General features: G+C 45.4%; 1 protein-coding gene across 2 annotated transcripts in view; it reads right to left on the bottom strand.

The window, feature by feature from the left end:
• The window catches only part of GALNT2 (polypeptide N-acetylgalactosaminyltransferase 2), a 762,087-nt gene that overhangs the window by 20,184 nt on the left and 714,253 nt on the right, over window positions 1-27,650 (bottom strand). For both annotated transcript variants that reach the window (XM_069606912.1, XM_069606911.1), the window contains one exon: window positions 24,164-24,290. In XM_069606912.1, the coding sequence (XP_069463013.1) occupies window positions 24,164-24,290 (127 nt within the window). The remainder of the gene's footprint in view (window positions 1-24,163; window positions 24,291-27,650) is intronic.

Genomic DNA, 27,650 nt, shown 5'->3' with positions numbered 1-27,650 from the left:
TACCACGAAAATTTCACTTGAAGGTATTCTGCCCGTAGGCCGTGAACAGAACGATGGACGATGCACACAGAATTAAAAAGGATCTGCTTCTCAATTGGCAGCCAGTGGAGCTGCCTAAGCAGAGGAAACCTATGAGCCCCAAACGGGGGGGGGGGGGGGTGGGGTGAAGAATAGCCCTGGACGCAGCGTTTTGTAGGAGTTGGAGACGACTGATAAGAAAACAAGGCTGGGCCAGATATGAGTTGCGGTAATCCACTGCACTCAGCACAAGGGCGGCCACCACTGGAGCTTGAAATTTGACCAGAATAAAAGGGAGAACTTTCTGGAGAATGCACAGTTTGAAGTGGCGGCCTTGCATACCGCCGCCACCTGCTCATCCATTGAGAGAGAGAAAGTGATTTTTACCCCCAGATTCCTGACTGAAAGGGCCGGCTGGGGAAAAGGGCCCAGAGAGACAGGCCAGCAATCAGTTGGCCAGAACGACAGGGGAGAGTTTGTGCCAAAAACAAGGACTTCCATAGCAGTTGCCAAAAATCTCTCTACTGGCTACACTTAGGAGGATTAAGTGCCCTGTTATCTACCCTCTTCACAAAGACCATGAGCGCACTCCCAATCAGCGCTGCAACAAGAAATCATTGCAGCGACCTATCCACTTCAAAGAGCCAGTTTTACACAAATTTGGGACATAGGTGTTAAAAAATCCTGACTGAAGTCATACAAATCCTGTTTGAATACTACACAGCTAGGGCTTAATTTACAGACACTCTTGAATGCAGGGAATGAAGGGCCCTAAAGCAGCTGCACCCTTAATTTAGGTGGGTCGATGACATCCTTTAAGGGCAGAATAGAAGAGCTACATGGTTTTCACTGCCTTATAAAGAAGTCTCAGATTTCTAGATGAATATCCCAACATTAGCCATAACTCTGGAAGACCTATTTAATCAACTGCTGGATGCCAGAATACACAAAGAACGACCCCAAAATCTGAGGGCCCTCTGCAGCATTCTGTTTGCATATTTACGTTTCTTTAAATTTCATTAGCTTTGTAATTTCCAAACTTTCCTGTAACTGAGTGATGCATACCCTTTCAACATGACATTCATACCCCCCCAATTGCCCCTTCATAAAAAACACCTGCAGTGCATATAGCAGTCAGCAACTAGAATATTACTTAAAGGGGAGCAAGAAAAAGTCCTTAACGGATTCTAACTTTCTTCCAGTAATAAAACTCATTCAAGGGGCGTTTGCCCAAGTACTTTGTTTTAAACAAGGAGCCTAAATTAATAATGCTAGAGAGCAAATAATTCCTAGCAATTAAAGTCAAGCTTCAATGTGTGGAAAGGATATTTTAATGTTTTTAGCCATAAAAGGTACCCAAATACCAACTGACCGAGCCAAAACGAATTAGTGTGCAGGGAGACAAAAATGGCATTAGCCGATCCATTAATGAGCTATACGCCATCCTCTTCTGTACTCGGATTAAGTTTGTTTAGATGCATTCGCATGTCGCTTCCTGACAGGTAGTGGTTTTCATATTGGCAAGCGTTGAAGTGCATCTTTTTGGAACAAGTGCCCGCAGCTTGTTTTTACTGTGAAGGGCATGCTTCTTAGGTTATATTTATGATTGTTTTCTCAGCAGTCTTCTCCCAGCTGCAAGCTATCTAGAAAATTATCTTTCAATGCTTGTGAAAACGTGTTCAAGCTTTGTGCGCTATTAGTGACATGGATTGCGCATAATTGTGTTTTTTGTATCCAACAATTATTAATGTATGCATTTATAATCCAACAATTAATGTATGCTTTGATAATCCAACAAGCATTAATTGATGCATTTATGATTACCTGGTATGGGCACTGGCCAATCAGGCTGCTCAGAGAGTGCAATGTATTCTATGGTACAAACCTGCATTCCGAGTAGCCTGGGTGGCCATTGCACCCTTTCCTTAAACGATCCCCCTTTACCACTTGTGTAGTTCTCGGCACTGGTACTAATGGTGCCTTTCTTGTGAGAAAAATAAAGGAAACATGACGTTTTGCGCGGCCCAGCAACGCGCAGTGCTAATATCAGCAAAGTCTGTTTTCATGTTGATGACGCCCCAGTCATCAATATGGAAAATTGACTTTGCCGACAGCCGCACTGCGCAGCGCCTGACAGCGCAACAAAGGTGCGTTTATTTAAAAAATAAAAACACCTTTATCACCCATCTACCTGTGAGGCCTTTAAATTGGGTCCCGGGCCGTTACCGCCAGGGTCGACCGGCCACCTCGGTCAATATCATACAACCGCAAAATTCCAAAACGGTATATCCTATTACGACCGAGAATTAACAAAATTAAAAAAAAAAAATTTTTTAAAAAAATCAGGATTTTCCGAGAGTGACCAAAAGCCCACCTTCGCCCTAAGCCCTCCTCAAACTGTTTTGTTACTTACCAAACTATCATACAAATCAAATCTAGGGTATTGAACAATAGGCATAAAATAAGTCTTGTTAGAGTGAAAAATTACTTGAATAGATAAACGGCTGTAAAACTCTTTCTGAGCAAGTGAGATCTCAATATTGGTCACATCCCATATATATTTTTAGAAGTTTATCTTAAGTTTTTAAGCAGACTTTCCATTGCCAATATCTAAGTTTTATTAAGCCACACATTCATTGCGGAAGGTCTTTCTCTGTGCCACACTCTTGCTATTGTGAGCTTATCTGCCAGTTACAATGATGTGTTCAATGCACTACTGGGCGCACCAAGGGGGTACATTCCGCTGACAGGTATCCCTAGGAGGCCTACACCTCTATCAAATGGGCTCTTCACTCTTATTATCTTTCCTATAAATTGTAGCACCTTCCTCCAAAACTGAGTCGGGCATGACCACCAGACGTGAACAAATTATCCTTGTTCACCACACTCCCGCTGGGGCCTTGAAGAGATTAACGGGTTACAGATTCCATCTATGTACAATCTTATTAGAGGTCTCCTTGTGTTGCAGACCTATAGATGACCTGCCTATTTTAAATCCAGATATTAACCCATTTTTATTGTGTTGGGGAGTAACCTAAATCATGTTCCCGATGTTCATGTGTTTGGTTGTTGGTGGGGGAACAGTCCTATTTTAGTGTTCTCCATGGAAGCCCTTTGCATATTTCCCCGTTTGAAAACCAATGCCCAATTTAGAAAAAATCCATTCTGTTGATCTCTCAGAGGCTGAATTCTCCCTTACACTCTATTTTAATGTTCACAAAATCTATTTAATGTTATTTGAGAACATGCTCTGCGGGAGTACACAGCCTCCCTCTTTCACAGCCCTAAATACCCTGATGACCATTTCCAGTGAGAATTACGGGTTGTCAAAAAGGGAGTATAAAGGAGGAAGAGTAACTAACGCTCAGCATTAACTGGCCCCATACTTTTAAGTCAGCTGCTGTGGCTGGGTTGATATCAATTAATAGGGGGGTGGTGGGATGTGTACTTTTGGTAGCCAACTAAGTTTCCAGAGGTCCATTTCTGCTAGTGCCCAGTCCATTCCCCACCATTGTTTGGGTGAGTAATATTTTTGCCATTTTCTGAGTATGCCTAATTAGGGCAACCAAACTTACCTCCTTTGCTACTAGTAGTGACCAGTTTTCTTGTTCAAGAGAAGGTGCTCTAGTGCTAGCATTCGTACACAAAGTATAAGACTGGCTAATTAGTAGAATTAGACTTGTAATTCGTTAACTAAATTTAGAGCAAAGGTTCATAGTAATACTGTAACGCATATTATTCTTTGAGAGTAGTTTCACAATGAAAATGACATCAATCTTTAGACAAGGCTATCAGCTCTGTTAAGTCACAGAAGCCTATATAGTTACAATGCATACATCAAGATGCTTACCTAGTGATGTGCTAATTGTTAGAAGAGTGACAATGCACCCTAGAAATTGCAAGCATTGATGCATTTAAGCAGAGTCTGTGCTATGTTCTCAAACTAGTCCATAAACATGTCGACTACATGACCATGCGTTTCGCATATCTGGGCTTTTGTCAAGGCAAATAGCTTTCCACTGTTGCATACATGATATGATTAGCTGTGTCATAAGAAGAAATGGAGTAAAAAATATAGAGCGCCTGGCGGAGTCCTGATTTACCCAGGTGGGTAAATGTACACGAAGAAAATAATCAGGATGAAAAGATCCTACAAGCCATAACGTTGTTCTGTGTGTGTATGTTTATTTCACAATGACAGCATTTTGTGTTGATTTTACAATTTACTTTACAGTACTTTCGATGAGCACGAAAGTTGAGAAAACAAACGGACAAGAGTGATTGTGAACGACACTGGTTAGTGTCGACCTCAGAGGTATTGAGGTCAAAACTCCACAAGTCCCACCACATATGCCAGTAATTGGCATCCATGCCACATTGTCACCAGCATCTTGGGCAGGTGGTGAAACATTTTGGAGAGCCTGTATGGGTCGTACTGCCATCTGTGGAGTAGCTTTATTGCGTGTAGCTTATATTGAGCTGAGACTGATATTCGGGATGGCGTTTCACAGATTCTGTCCCATGCCTGCTGGTCAAATTCTCTGCCAAAATCTTTTTCCCCCCCATCTCTCTTTGAGGCAGAGTTTGTTCTCTACAGATCACGGCGCTGTACATGCGTGCTATTAAGCCTTTGTTTGTGTTGGTCGTGTCCAGGATTGTCTCAAAGGGCGTGAGCTCTCCGTGTTTTGGCCTTCACTCCCTTTTGGATAAGACACCTTTCAATCGCAAGTACAAGAAGATCGGGATCGGATGCAGTTGGAGGGCTTCTTCTAGTTCCGTAATGGTTATACATTTTCCATCTCTCCACAGCTCGCCAACCCTTTCAAGTCCGGCATCGAACCAAGCTTGATATCTGGCGTGTTCGGGGATTTCTTCTCTGATCCCGGGGGACAAGGTGACTCAGGGGAGAAGGCCATGTGGTGACTCCAGACATTCCTTTCCCTTCCTTCCATATTGTCACCAGTATTGGGTGATTGCATAGTCTTCTTGTGAGTTTTGGTCTGGGGACCCATAACCATTCTGCGAGAGTTGCAGGGGTTAGATTGCCATTGTCCAATTGGACCCATTGTAGGTCCTAGGTCCTTTCTATAACGTAGGTGTGGAATAAGAATTCTGAGTTGCGCCGCCTGGTAGTATCGCTCAATATCCGGAATCCCACCCCTCCTTGCTCCTTTGGTAGTATCAGGGTTTCATAAGGTATCCTTGGTTTCTTACCCTCCGATAGAAATTCAGATTTTACCTTCTTCACTTGTTTGAAGAATGTTTCCGGAACTGTGATGGGCAGGACCTGAAATGGTTATAGGAATCGTGGGAGGCTCACCATCTTGATAGCATTCAGATGTCCCAGCCAGGAGATTGTGAGTGGTTTGTGCACAATGCTATCCATTTCTAATTGCTGCAGTTCCTCCCTCTTGTCGTTAGCTTCCTCAATTTTTTGGGTTCTGTCAGGGCCGGAAGATTGGGCGATGAGGTCCAGTTGAGTAATTTCATTTTGGAACCTGTTTTCTATGAGTTGGCACTCTCTTTTCTTAGCGTCCCCCTCTTTAATAAGTATTCCTCTCCAAGTGGCTTTATCTGCCTCCCATACTACATTTACGGGAGTTTGACCTGTATTGTTTTGCTCAAAATACTGATTGATGTCCTGCTTAAATTGATCCTGGAAAATCGGGTCCTTTAAGAGTGTCTCGTTGAATCGACATTCAGAGCTTCTCTGAGGGAGAGCCATCCGATTGATGGTGGCTGTGACCATGTCGTGGTCCGACCATGATACAGGAGATATACTGGATTCGGACATCGCTTCGGTGAGTTCTGAGGTGAGATATATATAATCAATTCTGGTGAACATGGCGTGCAGAGTAGAATGTGAATCCCGCTTGCCTCTGGTTCATGTGTCGCCAATCGTCTTTAAGGTTGTAGGCGTCCATCATGTCAGCAACCTGCCAGCGTTCGGATACGGGTGGTGCGGCTGCAAGTGGATTGCCGGCTTGTCTGTCCCGTTCTGGATCCATCCACGTGTTAAGGTCACCTCCCAAGATCACTTCGCCTTCTGCTTCAGTCATGACTTTAGGAACTGTTTGCTGTAGGAACCTGGACTGTCCGGTATTGGGTGCATATATGGATGCAAGTGTGATGGTGGTGCGTTGTATTTTGCCGACCAATACGAGCGCTCTGCCGCTTACATCAGCCCAGGTTTTTGGGATTTTGAACCGGATTGCTTTGCTGACCAAGATGCCGACTCCAGCTTTGAGTGGGCCTGAGCCCCAGTATTCGGAGCCCGCTTTGTTATATGGGACGTTCCTCTCCTCTCCCTTGCTGTATCGGGTTTCCTGTAGGAAAAGAATATCAAGCTTAGCCCTTTTAAACTCTCTGGAAACTAGCAATCTTTTGGTGGGAGAGTTGAGTCCCTTGACGTTCAAAGTGCTGATTTTGATTGTGCCATGCCTGTCACTTGATCGGTCATGTCTGTTGATCAGTTGTGTGCCTTCTTGGTTTGCTCATCGGGTCCCATCGGCCGTCGCTAGATGCCGCCGCAGTGGAAGTAGCCCGATAGGTGCCCGTAATTAGCTGGGGCAGTGATTCTTTCTGCCACCCTCCCCTCCCCCCCTCGCTTTCAAGGTATTGAACATAATACCCCGTGCCCTCAGTTTGGTTTCTTCATCGTTCCCCTGTTCCATGAGGGTCTTCGTCTTGGCTCGGTGGCGTCCGAGTTGGACTGTGTGTGTACAGCCGGTCCACTATCGGATCACCAGTGCAGGCCGTTACCTCACGACCCCTACCACAGCTATTATAATAACATTTTGAGCCCCCTTCCCCCAAACATATTAATATACAAAAATAACTTTTGCTTTTAAATGGAAAATATATTGATACATGTGGTTTCCCAGTTCATCGTCCACCTTCCGCTCCTCCCTGCCCTCCAGGCAGCGGGCCCAGTGTGGGTTTGGCCCCGCAGTGGGGGTGTGCTAGGCACCGGGATGTAGGTAAATGTATATGCAATAATATCCTGATATCCGTCGCAGAGGTTTGAAACATTGGTGAATGGTCTCATTTGTTACTGTCTGGTGTGTCGTTGGGCCGTCTATACTTCCTTGATCCCTTGACTCTTTTCCTCCTCGGACCTTGAAGCTCCCATCTCGCTCTGTCCTGCTCAGGCGCCTCCCGTGCTCCTTCTTTTGGACCCGTTGCCAGAAGATCCGCGATACAATCTCAAATCTCTTCCTCGGAGCGCAACTGTAACTTTCTGCTCCCATGCTCAAGGGTGAGGGAGAAGGGGTATCCCCACCTGTATCTCGTGCCTTGCTCTTTAAGCCATTTCGTCAGGGGACTACAGAGACGTGTTAGGGCCAAGATGAGCAAGGTTAGATCCTGGAATATGGTGATCTGAGCCCCCCAAATCCCCCCCCCCCCCCGAGAGTGAGGGAGCCCGCTATCTTAGCTTTTTTGAGTATCGTCGCTCTGTCCTGGTATCGATGGAATCTGGCAAGGACTGACCTCGGGCCGCCTGGTGGACCACCGGCTCTATGTATTCTCTCAGTTTTAGGCTTGTCGATGTCCTCATCTGCTGCCAGGATTTTAATGATATCATGTATTGTTAGAGGTCTTCTTCTGTTTCCCCTTCGCGCTCCGGTATCCCGAAGAACCGTAGGTTGTTCCTTCTATCTCGATTTTCTAAATCGTCCATTTTAAGGCAGATTTTGTCCTCTCTCTTTTCTATGTTACGTATCCAGAGGTCCATTTGGGTTTCCAGGGTATCTATCAAGGCTTGATTGTTCTCGATGCCCTCCAGTCTCTCCTCAATGTTATCCACTCTCTGTGTGTCATCCTATCCATTTTGCCGCCGAGGCTGGACGCAATGTTTTTAATTTCACTCAGGAGGGCAGCGATGTCGCCCTTGGTGGCCGCCGCTCCCGTCTCCGAAGCTTCGAACGGCATTGCGGTTCCGGGGTCGGGATTTGGGAGAAGCGGAGTATATGCGTATCTGGCCAACTTGCTTTTAATGATGCCTCAGATCCCGATCGGCCACAGCTCGCTTTCCGTATCAGCTTACGTTGCAGGGAGGGGGTGGGCACAGAAAGACGGTCTTTTCTTTGGGTAGATTCTTCCGTTTTTACACAAAATTTCGCCCGGTGGATGGGGGGGCAAATTCGTACAACTTGGCCAGCTGATATGCACAGGGGGGGGGGGGTCAAAAGTGGGGGCTCAAATCACTTTTGGGGCACATGGGTCTGGAGCTCACACGGAGGTGTTCCTCATCCGTGCGCCACCCTGGTGGCCAACCATTCTTCTGATGTTTAATACACAGGGCATTGGCCAACCGTTTATCTAGTTTGTTGCCATTTTCATAAGAGCTCCTTTTAAGCCCCAGCAGTGCTCTTACAGCTCTATTGATCTAGAGCAGCGACCGTTTTTTTATACACTTCTTGGAGCTACTTTAAAGACTCCTGAGTTCCCCCTTCAATTCTTTCATTTCTTTTTGCAATTAAGTCCAGAGTCTCTTGCCTAATTTGGGCCTGTTTGGATGCTTCAGCCAGCAATAGGCCTTATTGTGTGAGGTTAATGCAGGCGTATTGAGGATGAAGAACACACTGATGCCCACTGCAATTCCTTTTATAATTAGTTCATCCCTCAGGACATTGTGGCATTGTCCAGGGCTTTTTAACTGACTGTAGTCGAGGGTCAAAGCAACTGTGCTGCAAATGGAAAGTGCTTGCAGGATGATACAAATATGTGAAAAGGTGCAGCTTTGTCCTGTGGATGTTTGGTGTCCCCATCTGTTCTTTAAGTCTAGATTAGCAAGATGATCCATCAAAGACCTGGGCGCTACACGATCTTCGATTGCGCAGGTCTTGAGTGATTTGACTCAGCCAACATAAGAATGTTGAATTTCTCCCCCAGTAGAATGGCCCCCTACCGAGAATTCTAGTATAGTGTCGAGAGAATACAAAAAGAAATAAACAAGTCCCACAGTGGGAAAGTATGCCGACGCCAAAGTCAGCTCAGACACCACCAATCGCCGCCCCTTACCATTATAAATGTACCCTCAATCAATTGCCCAGGACCCCACTTGGAAGTGGACCCCCCCTGACTGAACAATAATGGGCACTGCCGCTCCCTTCCCTCATGCAGATAATTGAAATATCTGCAGGAACACTGTATGCCTGTCTATATTGGTCTTTCCCTGTCAAGAGTTTCTCTTGGATGAATGCTACCTCTGCCACATGATTTTTAAGCAGGGTGAACAAGCAAGCCCTTTTGTTAGGGGAATTCAAGCCGCGAAAATTATGTAAAGCATTTGAATTGCCATTTATAAATAAAACCTGAAGTACCATGTTTCCGAATTGAATACCATAGTGGAAAATATATCTAAAATAGTACATTAGAACCACCCCCTAAAAACAGTAATACAGCCCTCACCCCCCAGAAACTCCCAATATTACCACTCTGGACCAAAAACGTACTGCCAACCCGTCAATCGCCTCCTCCCTCTAGCTAATTAACATTGAAGCTCAAAATCAGTGTACATGAATATAGGGCCTTCCTATGTTCGCTGGTTGTTTCAAGAATTCTATCTAAACTCCAATGCTTTGAAAGGCTCCTTCAGTATGAAACTCCACAAATACCTCATCAGCTCTTGCATCATGTGTTATTGGTCTTCCAGCTAGACCCCACCTCCCCTTCCCATCCCATCATCCAAATTCATCTGCTTCCTCGTGGTGTACGTGCATCTTGTTTATGGGCTGAGGATGCTGATCCTGTTTTATCAATGCCCAATACAAAGCAATTCATCAGTGATGGAAATCTTGGGAGAGAACCTGTTTGCAGAAAAGATTAGGCCACATGGGAATGTCCATACATATTGTACTTTATTGCAGGAGAAGCTAGTCTGTCGCTTTTTGTATTCTCTACTTTCATCAGTGTAAGGTGCAGATAGGTCTTGAAAAATTAATAGTTACTCACTGTAGTGACTAACGTACTCCTAGTCCATAGTCCGTTTTCCTCCATACTGCATGGGCATCCCCCGCTAGGGACTGGAGACGGAACTTTTTTCACCAGAAAAAACCTTCCCCTTTAAATTTAGAGGCGTGCGGCCCTAGGAGCATGCGCTCCCCTGACACTGCCCACCGGCGCCACCCCTCAGTCCCCATTGACGCGGCAACAATATTTACATTGCCTAATGACACCAGTATTATTAGAGGGGAAGATGGTGGGCTGCATGGAGGAAAGGGGACTATGGACTCGGAGTATGTTAGTTACTACAGTGAGTAACTATTAATTACTCCTACGTCCCATCCTTTCCTCAATACTGCATGGGCGATTACAACTGAATCTAGCCCCAGGGTGGAGAGGTGACCCTCCTTAAGAAAACAAGTTCCTTAGAACCAAAGGGGTGGCCACCCTGCTGATGACCTGCCACAGGAACAGTCTCTGGAATGCAACGTCCGTGGCCTTGGCTCCGACAGCGTAGGCATGCATGTTAGCTGGAAGAGGTTTCTACTGCCCCTCATAAGCCTCCTTGATGGCCAAAACCATCCACCTTACTATAAAGGCCTTGGATGCCGGATACCTGGGCCTTGACCCTTCCAAAGGTAACAAATAGAGCGTCCAACTTGCGGAACCTCTTGGTCCTGTCCAGATAGAATTTCAGAGCGCACCTGACATCCAGACAGTGTAAGACCCTTTGAGCATCGTCCTTAGGATAAAGAAAAACGTGGGTAACACTATCTCCTCATTTAGATGGAAAGAAAAGACTACTTTAGGTAGGAACGCAGGGTGTGTTCCCAGGACCATCTTATCTTCGTGAAAAGTAGTATAGGGTTCTGACTCCACCAGTGCCTGGATCTCGCCGACTCTGTGAGCAGAGGTTAGACCCACCAACAAAGCTGTTTTAATGATGACAAGTCTGAGGTCTGCGGACGCCAATGGTTCGAAAGGTTTGTGCGCCAGGTCGCCCAACACCACATTGAGATCCCACACAGGGTGTGGTTTCTTGATGGGCGGGCAGAGCCTTGTGAGGCCCGGCAGATGTCGTTTAACCACTGGGTTGGAGGAGGAAAAGACCACCTCCTCAAGAGTTCCTTTAGGCCTATGGCTGCCAAGTAGGTGTGGCATGTCTATTTGCACCTGAGTGAGCGAGGTCTGCAGGGAAGGATAGCACATCATCCAATCTGCTAGTAAAGGGGTTGATCTCCTTAGAGTCTGCCCAGTGACAGAACCTAGTTCATTTACTCTTGTACTGGCTCCTAGTAGCCTTGCTCCTAGCACCCTGAATGATGTCTAGGTTAGCCTGTGAAAGGCTCAGATGCTTCAGTGTGACCTATTCAGCAACCATGCTGTGAGCTCTAACTTCTGAGCAGCGGGGTGGATGACCCTGCCCCCCTGCTGCGAGAGGTGGTGAGCTGGGCCCAGCAGCAGGTGAATGGGTGGCCTGTCAGAGGCTGAGGAGCTCCGAGAACCATGGTCTCGCCGGCCACCACAGAGCTATCAGAATGATGCAGAGTTGACATGATACTCTTATCTTGCAGATCACCCTGTGGACCAGGGGTGTGGGCGGGAATGCATACGCTGTCATGCCATTCCATTGTATCAGGAATGCGTCACCTGGGGAGCCGGGGCCCTGCCCCTGCCAGGACGCAGATCTCTGGCACTTCCTGTTGGACCAGGAGGCAAAGAGATCCACCTGAGGATGCCCCCATCTGCTGAAGATCCCGAGCAGGACCTGACCGTTCAATAGCCATTCGTAATTGTCTGCTGCCAGTCTGCGGAGCCTGTCCGCTTCCAGGTTGGACTCCCCTGGGAGGTGGATAGAAGTCAGGTAGATGTTCTCCAGGGCCCATTTCCACATGTTGACTGCACAGCCGAGGGGACCTGGTGCCACCCTGCTTGTTGACATAATACATGCTGGGGGAGTTGTCCGTCTGGATGAGGACAACCTCTCCCCCAATGAGCTGAAGGAAAGATTTAACAGCGAACCAGATAGCTTTCAGCTCCAGCCAGTTGATCTGAGACTCCAGCTCGTAAAGGGACCAGACTCCATGGACACTGGTTGGGAGGAATCCGTGGTGATGGTGCTGTCGCCAGTAGCTGAAATAGCCTTGGTACCAGTGATGGTGCGAGAAAGGTTCCTCCCGCTCAGGTGTTTCCTTGGGAAGGAGTCAGCCTTGCGGGGTGCGATGGAAAAAAGCGGCCCTACCTTGGGCTTCGACTTCTGTCTGACAAAGTCCTTCAAGTCCTCTGGAGGTGACTTCTCAAAGAGCTCCCACCACCGAGCTAACCTGTTCTTCGGAGTGTGCAGTGTAAGCGCGTCACAACCCTCCCAGCAGTGATCGGGGCCAAGGCAGTGGAGGCAAAGAGCGTGGGGGTCGGACGTAGGGAAGAGCCCTTCACAGGCTGGACACCTGCTGAAGCTCAAGGACGTCGACATGCGCCGGGGAGGAGCGTGGCGCCAGAGGACATAGTACCTGAATAAAGAAAACAGTATCCGGGGAAGAGCATGTGGAAATACAAGGCCGAAGCCAAACCCAGGAGTGCGGGTGAAAGCAGTCCTCTCACATCGATGCGCAATTTTCTTTCAAGTATATGCTTTTACTTGAAATATATATATATTGATTGAACGTTCTGTTTGAACACCTAATTGTTGGTCGGGTTTTCCAGACAAAGGACTTTAGAAGAGCCCCTTCAGCTAACACACTGCCAGCTGTTTCAGCAGAGTCTAAAGTGTTTTTTGGTAACTTCTTGAACAATAGCAAGCAACTGCGACTTGGCTGGTTCAGGAAAACTCTCCAGCCCGTCCAAAATAAGACCGAACTGGACATCACTAAAGCTGGCAAGCAAGGTGGTGTTATTCACAATGCTGGTACTATATGCCACAGATGACGATCCTTTTGCCTAAGGCATTTCATTTTTTACAGTCCTTGCCGGAGGATCCTCACTAAAGACAAAGGAACGCCTGCACGCTTCCTGATTGCTGTGACCACCAGTGAATCGAGAACAGAGTATTCCTGAATATAAAGGGAATCCGGAGGAGCAGGTCTGAACATCTTCTCCATGCACTGGTTAAAAGCCTGTGTCAAGGAGGGCATGAGTAAAGAAGGGGCTATATGCTTCTTAATAGAAGGAGGATTGATTGACCAGATTTTTCTCTTTAAGGATATCCTCTACAAAGTCAGGGCCAGGCACCGCCTCTTGAGGGAATATTTTGAAATTATCCGCTGCCTTTAAGGATATTGTTAAAGAGCAGCTGGTCGTCAACAGGAGACGCGTCTCTGGAATGTACGACAGTCATGGGGTCTGCAAAGATGTCAGGCTCTGCCTCACGAGTAGGAGTAGTGAAACAAGCCCCCTGGCCATCAGTGACAAGCCATGTGTGTGGGCCCCGAGAGGCAGGTTCTTGGGAGTTTCCCTGGTCTGGAACGTAATATAATTCTTCATCCTGATATTGCTGATCTTGAAATATATCCCCTGAAATATCAGTTAGATGATGAACAGGAGCGGTAGTGTAGAAAACTGGGGACTTAAGCGTAGGTGACGAGAAGGGCGTAGGGTCCTCATCTAAGGGAAGAGCTCTCTTATGAGTTCTCTTATCAAATTGGTCTGAGAAATCAATCTCTGGCACCTATCCGAAACATTCCTCAAACCTTGCCCTAGTCCAGGTCCCTGTAATGGAGTTTCAGGGATGGGAAAGCTACCTCTTCATGAACAGGACCTTTACTGTGTAAGGACTGACAGCAGGGAAGAGGCCAGAGACAAGGGAATATGGCAGTCTGTCTTAGACAACTGCTTCCTTAAATTAGGGTAGGTTTTAACCGATTACGTGCATGGTGACGTGTCTGAAAAGGGCATTGAAGATTTAGAGGGAGCACCCTGGGAAGTGAAAGACTTTGAATCATGTTCTAAACGTGGAGGTGGAAGCTCAGAGGGTCAAGAAATGGAGGGTTCCCCAAAGGTTGGCGGGCCTGCGGGTGCAGTTGGCTTCTTTGACAGTACTGTCGCGGGATGCCGGGGGTGGTGTGCTTTGCCTTGGTGCAAGCATGTGTGCCCCTGTCGCTAGTGAGCGATATCCCTGTAGCAGTGTGTTCAGCATGCCTAGTTGGGCTGGGCATGGGCGAGTCGGATGACTCCGTAAAAATGTCATCAGCCTCCGAACTGGAGCCGTGGCTCCTGGTGGGTTCCTTGTCAGATGTGCCAATGGGGCAATGGGATTTGGCATGCATGCCGCAGGCAACCCACCACTTAGTGTGCTGTTCTTTAAGTGTCTTGGGCTTAAAGAGTCGACAGGCCTTACAACGCTGTTCCCTGTGGTCATGAGGCAAACAGTTGTTACACTCTTAGCGAGTGTCCCTCCAAGGAAACAACCTATTACAGGAAGGACAGCATTTAAATGGAGTCATCTCCTTTATTAAGTAGAAAAACAGCAGCCAGACAAGGGAAAGAAGAGGGAAAAATAGGAAAAGGCATTTTCTAATGGAGGAGAATGTTGAGAAGAAAGCCCCAGCCAGCCAGCGTCGAAAATTAAATTGCGGTAATCTTCAGATGGGAAGTTGGAAACTGCTGCCGAAGAACGATGAAAAGGTGCAAAGACGCGATAATATGGATAATATTTAGCAATAAACCATTGTCACAAGCTCCCCATTAAAGTGACCGACCAGTATGGCGGGGAAAAAAACAATCTAGGGGACCTCGACGCATGAGGGTACACTACACATCACAGTAGGGATAGTGTTACAGACACGCCGAGGTCAATATCCCTTTTCGATATTTGAAAAATGATGCAATACTCCACGATTACCACTAGATGTCAGAGTATATGCACAACATGTAATTCCAAGCAGATTCACGAGCATAAGAAATAAAATGTCTGCTACAATATGGGAAAAGCTGCTATTCCTCTAGCTCAAAGGAGGGCTCTTTACTATTAGTCTGGTAGACAACACTGATCGTGATCCCACCTCTACTACTGCTCATGACTAAATAGGACAAGAATGTCACTGTTTGATCATGAAGACAATAGTTTCAGAGGAACTAAATCAGACCATCAATGGGCAGTTTGATACTGGTGCAAATGAAAACAGCACCCTGAGCCTTACACCAGCATTCCTCCTGCTTCTCTTTTCAGAAGAGTGCCCTCTGCCAAAGCAAGAATGACCAAACAAAATTGACCACCAACAATACTGCAAGCCATGGAGAAAGAATATAACTTGTGGAGCCTTTGACAGGTTCAGGCTAGTGACAACCTGCAAAGGAATTAAATCTCCTAGGCGGCATACAATGCAGGCCAACAAGAAGAACTGTTAAAAGATGGTGAAATTATACCATCTTTCATGCTTCCTTTATTTCTAGGCCAGGTCACTGTCCGTTACTCACCATTCAATTAATATTGTGAAGACAGTCTTCATAGTAGTACACCCCTCAATCCAGGGCAGGTTCCAAATATACACAATCAACCACTGCGCTCATTAGAAAAACAAATCGGGTGGAACTGGTCAACAACTGAGGATAAACACAAGCTATACTGGGCTCCATACTGAGATGGCATTTCTTAAAACTTGGACATCTTCTGGATGAAATTGGGTGGACTGGAGTGTTTGTTCAAACTGGTGTTCACACAGCTGGAAAGGCAGATTCATTTATATAAAAGTGTCCCATGTTACAAGCACCCATAGGGCCAAAACAAATCACAACCAACAGCCTTTGTACTTCTGTAGCATGCATATAATGAGCACAGCCAAGACTTGGGAGACAGTCAACTAACATCACTGGAAGACAAGAAAATGCATTTTCCGACAGTTCAGAATCTGGTAATCCATGCTCTATTATAGAGGGCCTATCCAAGATTGGCCGTTGGTTCTCCTCTTTGGGCCATACCAACTAGGCAAAAAAAGGTCTGTCCACGTAAGTGATATGATTGCACTTACAGAATGTAATTTTAACACTAATGAAGAATTCCTGCAAGTTAAATTTGTCATAAGTCAAAAATACATTCTCTGCTATTTCAATTGATCAGGCCCATAAGCAGGATAACGCACCCATGAAAGATGATGGTGGGGCCATATAGATGGAGAACACAACAACTCTGCATGTTTCAACTCTAAAGGACTGGCTGAACGCAATAAAAACTAAGTTTGGATAAGCTGTATTATATTGCTTCTTTCCTCATTATAAGCAGCGTATGTGCAAGGGGTCAAATTCCTAGAAAGGAGCCGCCCTTATGCTACTGGCTTTTCTATTCCAGAATTTGAGTGGAGCAAGTCAGCTAAAGGTTTGTTGGAATAATTATCTTTAGCCCTACATTTATTAGATGTAAAAAGCAAATACATCTTATTCTGCAAGATGCAAAAACACAGTCAATGCTGGCGAGTAGACCTGTGATTCAAGAGAGAAAAGAGCCTTCATTTTCTGAATGCTCATCATCACCAAAGACATCTTAACATTTGAAGCAGTGCAACAGGACCAAAATATTCAAGATAAAGTCAGAATACAGAGGAAGACCGAACTAGAAACTCCTTCAAATCAATGTTTGCGGGTGCTAGAAATAGAAGGCAAAATGGGGAATAATTAGATCTTTAGTGCTACAAAAAATGAGTGTCCTCCTTGAAGTAAAACAGCTACTAAATGCTTAGTTTAAGGGAATTCATTAAGCACCATTGTATCCCGTCATCCTAACCCTGAGCAAAGATGGCAAAAGGAGGAGGGAACATTATGCAAGCTATTTCAAAAATGGAAGGATACACAATGAGCGTCCTCTGGTACTAACAAAATCAGGAGTATATTCTACTAAACCAAATAAGGCAGTCTCTTGAGAACAACCAAGCTCGAAGGAAGTGCATTTACAAACCTAGAGTGATGTGTGCGCATAAAGTACACAGAAAATGGACAAGTCAATTCTACGATGCAATATTGTTTTCAAAGTGCAAAACAACAATTATAAGTGCAAATTCATGCAGTTGGTTGACATCAAGCATACTGATCACTGAATGAGGACACAGAGCCAATGGGAATTCTGGATATCTTTAAAGGCTATTCGATTTTCAAGATCCTGAAGCAAGATACCCTCAAGTTCAAGGCCATGAAGTCAGCAAGTGGGATGAATATTCCAACCTTAAAATAGATCAAGTGAAAACAAGAGACAGGCCAAAAGATGGGATGAATCTTTTTTCAGTCGGATGAGCTGTATGGAGATGGAGGCCCAAGGATTAAGAATTTTCAAAATTCTAGGAAAGCTAAGCACACAATGAAATAAACGTACTAGGAGATGGGAATCCAAAGTGCAGCAAATGTATACGTCAAACATTGAAAATGGGAAGAATAAAGCATAATGCTTATTGTTGAGAAATGTTAAGTCATGTGATTAAAAATTATAACACTTTCCAGAGAAATGGCGAGACAAACGCCATTCTAAAGGATTGAGACGGGATTAGCCGAAACCACTTGGCAACATCATGCCTCTGATTAGAATGCAAATTCCAGTAACGGACAGCGGATGCACTTCCACGAAAACTCTGAAGACATAGCCGAGAGCAGAACGCAACAGCGGTTGACAACTTTTCACGTTGACATGATCATTCTCATCCGATTGCAACATTCCTTCCTGGGCAAGGTAACATACAAAACTGAAACGGGGAAGAGGTACCTCAGAATCAGAAATATGAAATATTACTTTTCCTCTTATGGATGCTTCAAGATTGAGGTGATTTACCACCATATAAATATCTCAAATATTCAGTTCAGAGGAAAGGATGCCCAGGTCTCAAACAGTAAGAGCAGCACTGGGGTCACATCAGACTTCAAATGCCCAAATATAAATCTTAACGAAGATTCTCAATGGACAATGCAAAGAAGGGTCCAACTCGAGGACCTACTGCAAGTTGAATGCGTGCAGTCTCACGCTGCAGAGAAAAAAAGTGTGAGGTGTCTTGCCCCAGATAGGAAAATAAAGTGGAATGATATTCCATTGAAGTCGCAATACCCAGATCCACAAGTCTGCAAGGAGAACACAAATGGAATACACATACCTTTTGTCCAAAGGAGAAGATCCAGTGAAACTGAAAAAGGCAAAAGGGCAACAGTTAGTAAGCAATGGGGGCGCTCCGCTACTGTAAAAATGCCAAACTTGCAGACCGCAAAACATGCGAGATCAGGCTCCACACAATGTACGTACACCATTGGAGTTTGTGAACGCAATGTAGAAGAAAGCCAGGTTTTCCACATTCCAGAGAAAGCAGCGTCTTACGGAGAGGATTACGGGATGAAATGCTAATGAGCGGATTTAGTGTGGAGACAAGATGGCAATTGCAATAGTTGATGAGATTTGAGTAATTACAAGTGAGAGAACATAGAAGTATTTGCTAAAAAGTTTGAGAAGGTTGTTGAGGTAATGACGAATGACCAAATGATACCTTATAGACTATGCCGTCAACATAAATTGTGACGTAATCTGTTTCAGTCAAAAGCAAACGGAAATGGACAATGTGATTTCAGGAAAGCCAAATATACAGTAAATGCAATGTCAAAGACGGGAAATTCCAGAAATCATTGTGTACACCTGTTTTTTTTTACTGTACATGCCTTTTAACTAACATTGGTCTTTATTAGCCTTTGATGTACCACTGTACTAAAAAGGGTCTACAATGACATGGCACCAAAGCTAAGGAACAATTCTTAGGCAAATTTGTGCAAGATTGAGGGTCAGACTTTACTTTTATTAAAAGCTAAAAGTGACTTTTACCAAGAAGGGGTGTTTCAAGACCTAAATTGCAATCACAGAGGCATTGCAAACAAGCTAACATTGCAAAATGAATAGAAGTCCAGCAAGTTGCGAGGGCACCTGTTAAATGCACCAGAAAACAAAAGTGGAGAGATCCACATAAGATTCTGAGGTAGGGGTATTTGCACCCTAATTCTGACTGGTGGAATGAAAGGGATTTCCTTTTTTTTTAAGGGAGTACAAAGAGTACTTCTTGTTGACTATGGTATTTAGGCTAGTAAACTAAATTTGAATAAAAATCTGCATTGTGCTGTAACAAGCTTTCTTCGTGCCAGGTAACTGCCATAAAAAAGAAATCTTTTCATTGTTTAGGCCCTCTTCAAATTAGACCATACAACAGAAGTGCACATCTTTTTGGCCTGTATTACAGAGGCCTGCGAATTAAACCCAAGCAGGACGCAGAAATAACTGCAATTCAGTGTTGATTTACTCAGGTGTTCCCTGTACCGCCCCCTCTTCTCTCAGGCCCAGTTATTGTGCCAATTTATGTTGCACTGGGTAATCTTGGCAGGATCCATGACCTGGCGAACAATCCCTTGCCATGGCTCCTAGCTTTGCGGTTTATAGTGATTCTTTCGAAAACAAAGTTCTGAATCACTAAACCCTCAAACACAAAGTTTGAAAAGAAAAAGTTCCGAAAAGCTATATTTAACATGCAAAAATGCATTTCTTCCAAAACCAATCCATCGACAATAGACATGGAGTGCTTTCAATTGAAATGCACTTTCACATGTTAAAAGTAGCATTTCAATGCTTTTTTTGTAACTTTAAAACGTTACAAGGAGCTGTCCAGTGTTGAAATTTCAGCACTGGCCAGCCCCTTTTAACATTTTAAAGTTTGTGTATATTGGGGGGGGAGGTTCCCCCAACCATCACCCCCCGACCCCCCCGCCCTAACCCAAGCCCCAATCCTAACCCTAAACCCTTGCCCTGGCCCCAACCCTAACATAGCCCTTAAACTAACCCAAACCCCAACCCTAACCCTATCCCCATTTTAACCCCTAAAATAACCCAAGCCACAACCCAAACCCTAACCCTGGCCCCAGCCCTGCACTAATACTTACCTTCATTTAGATATCATATTCGATTTTTTTTTGTTTTGAGAATATGACTATTCTAAAGAATGGCTTTTTGAAAGGATGTATTCTCAGGATTGGTTTTTGGAAGTTTGTGCTTCGAAAAAATGACTTGATACCAGCTCTGCTCAGTAGCTCTACCCATCTGCCCTACCCATTTCAATTTCGATGCTGTTTACCACTCTCTGTGCCCTCTGGGGTACCCTGGTATGTTGTAGTGGAGAGGTGTTTAGGAGATCAGTTCTCCTTGCCTTCCGGGGAACACTTTACATGCTAATACGGCATGGTTTTTGCTTGTGTGGTTTGGGGCTGGAAGCCTGAAGTTGTTGAATGGTTTGGCGGTGGTATTCTTTGTTTGTAGTTAGTGTATATCCCTTCGTCGTAGAGGAAAGGTGTGTCATTTTATGGTGCATATTGTCCCACTGAATAAGGATAAGGATAGTTTCAAGGTTTGTGTGGGTGCGTTGTTGGGAGCAATTGTTTTGAAAGCAGAGATTCATGTGTTGCGTGTGCTGTATGTGTGTCTCTTGCTTCTGGTGGTGTCTTGTGGTATTTAAGGGGGAAGATATGGTGTTATCTTTCCATGCACCCTGCCTCTGTGCATGGAATGCTGTGTGTGAGAAAGTTATGTTTTGAATGGTTCTGTGAATGTCAGATGAGGAGAGGGGTTGACAGAGAGGATGCCGGGGATGTCTGTCCAAGTAACTTACCTGATGTGACCTAAATGTATTCCTGTACCTGGAACATTGTAAAGATGTTTCCTGTTCCTACACTGCTGTCAGTGTCGTGCTTGAATGAATAGGAATCTGCACCATACCAGCACACCAACTCGCTGGCATGTAGAAAAAATAAAACTTCAACCAACAGCCCCCAGGGCTTTCATTCAGCACAATAACGTTGCAACGTTATCAGAACGTTGCTAGGTTCTTTCCTCAGCCCACAGCTCTTTGTCCGAAGAGATGCTCAGAACTTTGGACGAAATGGCCCTCGCAGAACGATCCAGCCGATCACGAACATCAAAGGAGCCCTGTAAGATGTTACCAGTGTTGGTGAGATTCAGCGCAGGACAGCTCTCTGCCCCAATAGCTCAAACTGGCCTCCTGCTACAAATGCATCCACTCCCAGTGCCGGCCTCCTCTGCAGCCACAGTCAGACAAACCGATCAATGCATCTTCACGCAGTGGTTGCTCGTCCCTTCTGGCTTCTCAGTACACACCACAGACCAGAGGTTCTCTCCTATGTTGTGCTGCCCCTTGCAACACTTGTCTGTGCACTGCTGTCTGTAGCCCCCTCTTCTCACATTCTGAGCAACTTTCAGACCCTAGCAGTGATCTTGCCATCTGCCCCTTGCAGGCTAGGGCCCCAAGCACCACAAAGTCTCTGTCCGCTCCTTCCGGACCCAATGGCCCTTAGCATGACGCTGACACCAGTGTAGTAACAGGAAACATATTTACTAAGTGCCATCTCCCAGTACAGGAAAACCTTTAGGCCACATCAGGTAAGTTACATGGACAGACATCCACCGGCATCCTTTGTCAGTCAACCCATCTTCTCAACTAACATCACAGAACCATTCAGAACCTAACGTTCTCACACACAGCATTCCATGTCAGTCTCTCACAGCATACAGGTCAGGGTGCAGGGAAAGACAACACAAAACTGCGTCCAAGTAAGCAGGCTATGACTCATTAGAGTGTCTGGACTGCAGCATGCAAATATCACCCTAGCTATGCAGATAGATGTGACTGTCACAATGTAGCAGTGAGCTGTAATCCTGTTACGGACAAAGTGCCACATGTTGTTTGACAACCACATGGTGCAATGGTGTCACAGTGTCCCAAGTCTCTCCGGTACTATACAGCGTACATAGAGTTCAGACAGGATCCAACACAGCCCAGGGTATGACATTGGGAGAGCGACGGCTAGTTACCAAAAAACAGATATGACTTATCAACTTCTTCGGTTATTAAATTTGAGAAAAAAAACCTGGGATGAAGCCCCAAGACATCACAAAGCAACCCAAAACTAACATAGGGATGCAGAGGAGTTTATTGGTCTCCTGCAATCAGAAAAGAGTAAAGGTCCGACAGGACCAAATAGGGATAAGAGAATAAGTTAACAGTTTTGGGTGCGATTCAAGGTCTGAAAGATGTGGATGACTCAAAGGGAATCAAGTTGTGGACCTGGATGTCCAAAGATAGATATTGAAGGCACTTGGAATTTTGTGTCTGGTTGCAAACAGGTTTATATGGTGAAGACTCAAGTATTGAAGATTCACTTACTAAATTCTCACTAACCTAAAGGAAGGGCTCATCACATTTTTACTGCCTTGGAAGCAGACACTCTGGCAAGATGTACCAGGACAATGACAATGGTTTATGCTAAGCCCGAGTGCCAGTCTGAAATCCCAGTCAGCGTCATATGTAGACTAGAAACACAAGCAGAACAAAGAAGGCTACAGGTAAAACATTGTGAAATATATTTATTATAACACTTCAAACCAGAGACAAGTCTCTAAGCACGGCACCAGGATTGAAACCTGTGTTGCTCTGCATTGTCTTGCTTCCAAGACTGACACCTTGCCCCTGAACTATGCTCCTGGATAATATATTACAGTTCTGATCCACCCATTTGATCCAGTAACTGAAAAAGGCGTGAAGGGGATCCACTGAGAAGAGTGGTGGGCCTTTGTACACAGATCAACCTTCAGTTAGGAATATAAAACAGAAGTAAAGATGAGCAGTATGGACACTACAATGTGGTGAAACAAGAACTTTGTTTATGGCCAATATGCACACACTCTAAGGTCACTCAAATGTTTAACTTGAGGAGGTTTGTTTTTATTGCATATTGTGTTTCTCATCTATGCTAGAAAAAATGTTATGCAAGTTAAGCGCTCACCTAGAGCCACGCAGTGAGGGCCCAGTGCTTCAGGGATGCACCCGTGACCACCTGGCCCTGTGGCCACTGTGGCCAAAAGGGTTCCCCTGTCAATATGCGCTCCCTGCTGGCCCACCATGAGAGGTTGTTTGCCACTGAATTCGACACCCTGAGGATGTTCATGTTGCTGAAGTACTAGAACCACTGTTCCTTCAAAAGCCACTGAAGGGATCGCATGTGTAACGTGCCTTCTGGCACCAGAAAGATGCATGAGGCCATTAGGCCTAGGAGGCAGAGGAAGCAAGCGACTTAAGCTGCTGCGGTTCTGGAAAAGATAGTCTGACACTGGGGGCTCTCTCCTAGGGAAGAAACGTCTTCCCTGCCCGGGTGTCCAGGACTACCCCGATGAACTGGAGCCTCTGTGTTGGTGTGAAATGGGACTTCTAGAAGTTCATGGAGAAGCCCAAACTGTGAAGCAGTGACTAGGTTGCTTCGAGCAGCATTGACACCTGCTCTGGATACTTTCCCCGGATCAGCCAGTCATCCAGGTAAGAGAATACGTTGACACCGGATCTCCTGGAATTGAGTCACCACCAGCTTGTCGAAAAACCCTAGGAGCGGAGGTTAAGCCAAAAGGGAGCATTGTGAATTGAAAGAGTATCCCCGATGACAAATCTCAGGAATCAATTGCGCTTCTGATGGATCAGCATGTGGAAATAGGCGTCCTGTAGGTCCAGCAACACCAGCCAGTTCTAGAGCACCAAATTCCTTTTAAGAGCGCCAGCCTGAACTTGTCCTTCCTCAGGAACTTGCTCAAAGCCCGGAGTCCAGAATGGGATGGAGGAGTCGTCCTTTCTTGGGTACCAGAATGTATTGAGAAAACCTGCCCATCCTCTCCCCTCAGGTGGTATAATAGGGAGAACTTTATGCAAGATCTTGAACTATATTTTTTTGAAGAGCCTTTAACTACACAAATTAAAATCCATGCCTGAGAAGCTGCAGAGTTTTAATGTCAGCAAAGTTTGAAACAATGGTTTCAAGTCAAAGGAAAATAAAATGCTCCAAATACTCCAAACTGGAGGGGAGAAAAACCCTGGCTAATATTACATGGGAAATGCAAAAGTGCTTTGACGCCACAGGCAATCAATACCCATCTAATTAGGGGAGGTGATCAAAGATCCATTGGATAGAAATCATGACAAAGTTCCCCAACTGGGTCGTGAGCAGATTTACAATCCAGACAGAAATGAAGTGGAAAGCTTGATTTTAGAGAGGTTTCCGTACAAGTCTATGCTATGATTGGCGGTCTAGAAGAGTAAGTGCTGAACTTTGGAGAAAGAAATCCATACCAATGCCACAAACATGGAGTATTTTACAGTAGGAGTTATAAATATTACACAAACAGCATAGAAAGTCAACTTTGTAATACCTGGTTTCCGCCTGCGTTGTGACATTCATATACTCCAATAACTCCATCTGCAAAATGTCCCAATGTATCAAGGCAGTTAGTACCCTGCTGCAGTGCACCAAAGGCAATGTCTTGGTGATCAGGCACCCTGCAACAAAAAAAAAGATTGATCACCACTAAAAGCTAATAATTTCTATGAAAATAACAGTGAACTCTTGTACTGTTCAATGGCTCTCCTCACTGCAACCAATTAAAGTACTGAAGATAGCGAGCATAAAAGAAATCCAATGCATTTCCTTACATGTGCAACCATTTCTTAGCAGCACACACATTCAAATCAGTAATTAGATGTTTCATAAATGTGTATGTGGCGGACATGAAAGCAGGCATGTGCATCCCACCTTTGTGAGAAGCTGTACATTTGCAGAATGGCTCCCGAAATTATCAGTTGATAAATGCTAATGCACTTAAAAAGAGTAGGACTGAAGTGAGCATTTTGATCACTAGGCAATGTTTGTAAAGATAAGGTTAAAATTAAAGCTACTCACCGTAGTGACTAGAGTACTCCTAGTCCCTTCGTCCCCTTTCCGCCATCCTTTGTGTGTTCCCTAACATGGGATGGTACCGGTATCTTTGGCAGCCTGAAATGTGAGCTTCCTCTTTAAATTTAGTATAGTGCGTGGGGGGAGAAGGGGAGGGCGTCAACTGGCGTGGAACGCCCAGCCCGCCGGCACCTCACTTCAGTCCCCTTTGAACACATTGGACGCTTAGATATCTAGAACATCTGAAAATATTAGCCCTTGGCATACAAGCGGGGGAAGGTGGGTGGGATATATGGGGGTATGGGGACATTGAGTACTCTAGTCACTACGGTGAGTAACTTTATTCATACGTCCCATAATCTTTCCACCATCCTTGTGGGCGATTCCACGAACAAGAGACCTAGGTTGAAGCAAAAAGGTTCTTCAGACCCACCGGACCAAACTTTGCATCTCACCTGGAGATGGTGTCCAGGGAATAATACTTACAGAAAGCCGATGCAGTGGCCTAAATAGCTGCCTTGCTGATGACTTTCCAAGAATCGTGTCTCTGAAACATGACGGCTGTGTCCTTGGCTCTGACTGTATGAGCATGAATCCCCTCACAGATTTACAGACAGCCGAAAAGGCCTGAACCATCCAACGGGCGATGGAAGCCTTAGAAGCCAGAGAGCAGGGGAAAGAGCCCCCAAAAGCCACAAACGGTGCCTCAGACTTCCTGAAGGATTTTGTCAGAGAAAGATAAAGCTTGAGGACCCTCTTGAGGTCCAAGGAATGCAGGGCGCTCTCTGCCTCGGACTGCGAGTTCGGGAACTACACTGGCAGGCAGATCTTCCGATTCAGATGAAATGGAAAGACCACCTTGAGCAAGAAATGTGGCCCAGTGCGCAAGATGACCTTGTGTTAGGGAGAGTTCTCATTCAATGGCTAATTTCCCTTACCTAGTGAGTTCCTCAGCAGCTTTGCTGGATTTCTGGAGTTATTTTTTCCACTTGGTAAGAGTGTGAGCTTTTCTCCCACTCTTACCCATGTTTTGCCATGTGTATTTCATCTGTTTTTGGTGATTGTGGGCTCTGGAGTATACCACTTCAGTAGCCCCCTTTTGTGTATTACACAGCACCTTCAGTGCAGTGACACAGGGTGGTCTTTTAGACTTCCCACCGACTCCATTTCTGGAGCCAACTACTGTTCCCCAGAAAAGGGCAAAGTTGCCATTAACTTACAGTCATTTAACCACAGATCCAGTACACCCCATTTTATATGGAGTACTGGAAAGGGTTAATCCTTGGCCCTTTTTATCTGTACCTCCTAGAGCATTGTTGCGCTCTTTTAACATTTAGGCTTGGCTGGTGGCAGTGGTACCTACCCTAACTTTTCTACCGCGATTATACTATATAAACGTGGTATTGTTTTAGGCTATTATATTAGCCTCGAACTTAAACCTGCTTGACCAAATACTTTTTCTTTTGGCTCTGGTTGGGTTTATTCGCCATTTCATTTTATTAAAGTCCTTCTTGTGTTTTACTTTGCGCGGCAAACCAGGTTTGCCTTCTTTGTTCACTGTCTTTTGGCGGGCTTCTGCCAAGAAGCCCTCCTCTAGGCGCCTGGGTGTCTAGGTGGGCTGAATGTGAGGGAGGGGTGTAGTCACCTCCTGCACAGGGTATCTTAGGAACCCAAGTCACACTTTGCCATGATTGGCTGAGGTGGTTGTCCGGGCTGGACAACCCCAGTGCTGCGTGATTGACAGCCAGGCTGTGAGAATGGGGGATTTTCGCATAAAAGGCAGGAATCTTGGGCTAGAAGTCAGAGTCGCCACTGGAACTACAAGGGACCGAAGAGAAGCGGAGAAGAAGTCGGCTGCTGCAACTATCCCGTCCCGGTGAAGCCCTGCTGCAGTCCTAAGCCATCTACCCTTCGACGACCAGAGAAGATCCAGTCTGGAGTCTTCTTCCCTTGATACTGGTGGGGATAACCAGCTCATCTTCAGCCAGAGGATCCTCTTCGTGGTCGAAATCGTTGCACACTGCTGTAGTGGTCCGGATAGCCATCTGACGAGCCTCTCCTGTTTTTAAGGAGCACACCTTTTATTCACCGTCGTTGCTGTCGGCTTCAGCCCTGTGTGGTGCAGACCCCTCCAGACGACGTCCTTCTTGCCGAAGCTCCAGGAACCGTGGGTCTGTAGGAAACTACCAGGAACAACTGCTGTGGCACCAGCTTCTTCAATGAATAAGTTACTGTGTTCTGCTTGAGGAAATCAGGTGAATCCCTTTTTCTCCTCCTACAAGACTTGTCCTTATCTTCCCTCCTTATAATGTTTGCTTCCTCCATTGACAATATCCAAGTACTCCTGGCTAGGTTGAATCGTGAACTGTCAGACTGTGTGATCCTCGACAACAGGAACCCGGTTCCACTTGACACTGGCTCCGTCCTATTTACTCTTGAATTTCTGTCCATGAGTGTTCTCTGATTCTGTCGGCCTTGACAAAAGTATTGCCTATGATTTTTGCTCCCAACTCTCTCTGGGTATCTCAAGTGCCAAGTGTGTTTTTGCCCCGGTAAAATTTCTTTCCGCGGATACACATTTCTTTAGTAAGACCGAACTGTCATTACTGTCAAAAAGTGATTGCAAGTGTATTCCCGGTAACGTCTTTTGTTTCACAACACCGACCGTTAAAACATAGGGTACTTACCTTGAGTTATACCGTACAAAGTGAATCGGTTAGTTGTAGTATATTTTTCGTGTAGTTTTGAATAGAAGTGTTGTGTTTATAAGAAACGGTTTAAAAATAAATGTACTTATATTTTCTTTACCTGAAACCTTGAGTCAGCGTTTGCTTGAGTCACAGTAATTGTGGTCCCTTTGTGTAATCTCTGCTACTGCTCAGACTCTTGAGATAAGCCTGGCTGCTCCGCTACTGCTACCACTTTAACATAGTAGTACAGGCTTGTACCAAAGGTAAAACTTGTAT

Source organism: Ambystoma mexicanum, chromosome 4p, assembly GCF_040938575.1.
Source record: "Ambystoma mexicanum isolate Mex_15411 chromosome 4p, UKY_AmexF1_1, whole genome shotgun sequence".
In the NCBI taxonomy this organism is placed as follows: Eukaryota; Metazoa; Chordata; class Amphibia; order Caudata; family Ambystomatidae; genus Ambystoma; species Ambystoma mexicanum.
Note: the sequence above shows the minus strand (reverse complement) of the source record. Positions and strands in the feature narration are given on the sequence as shown.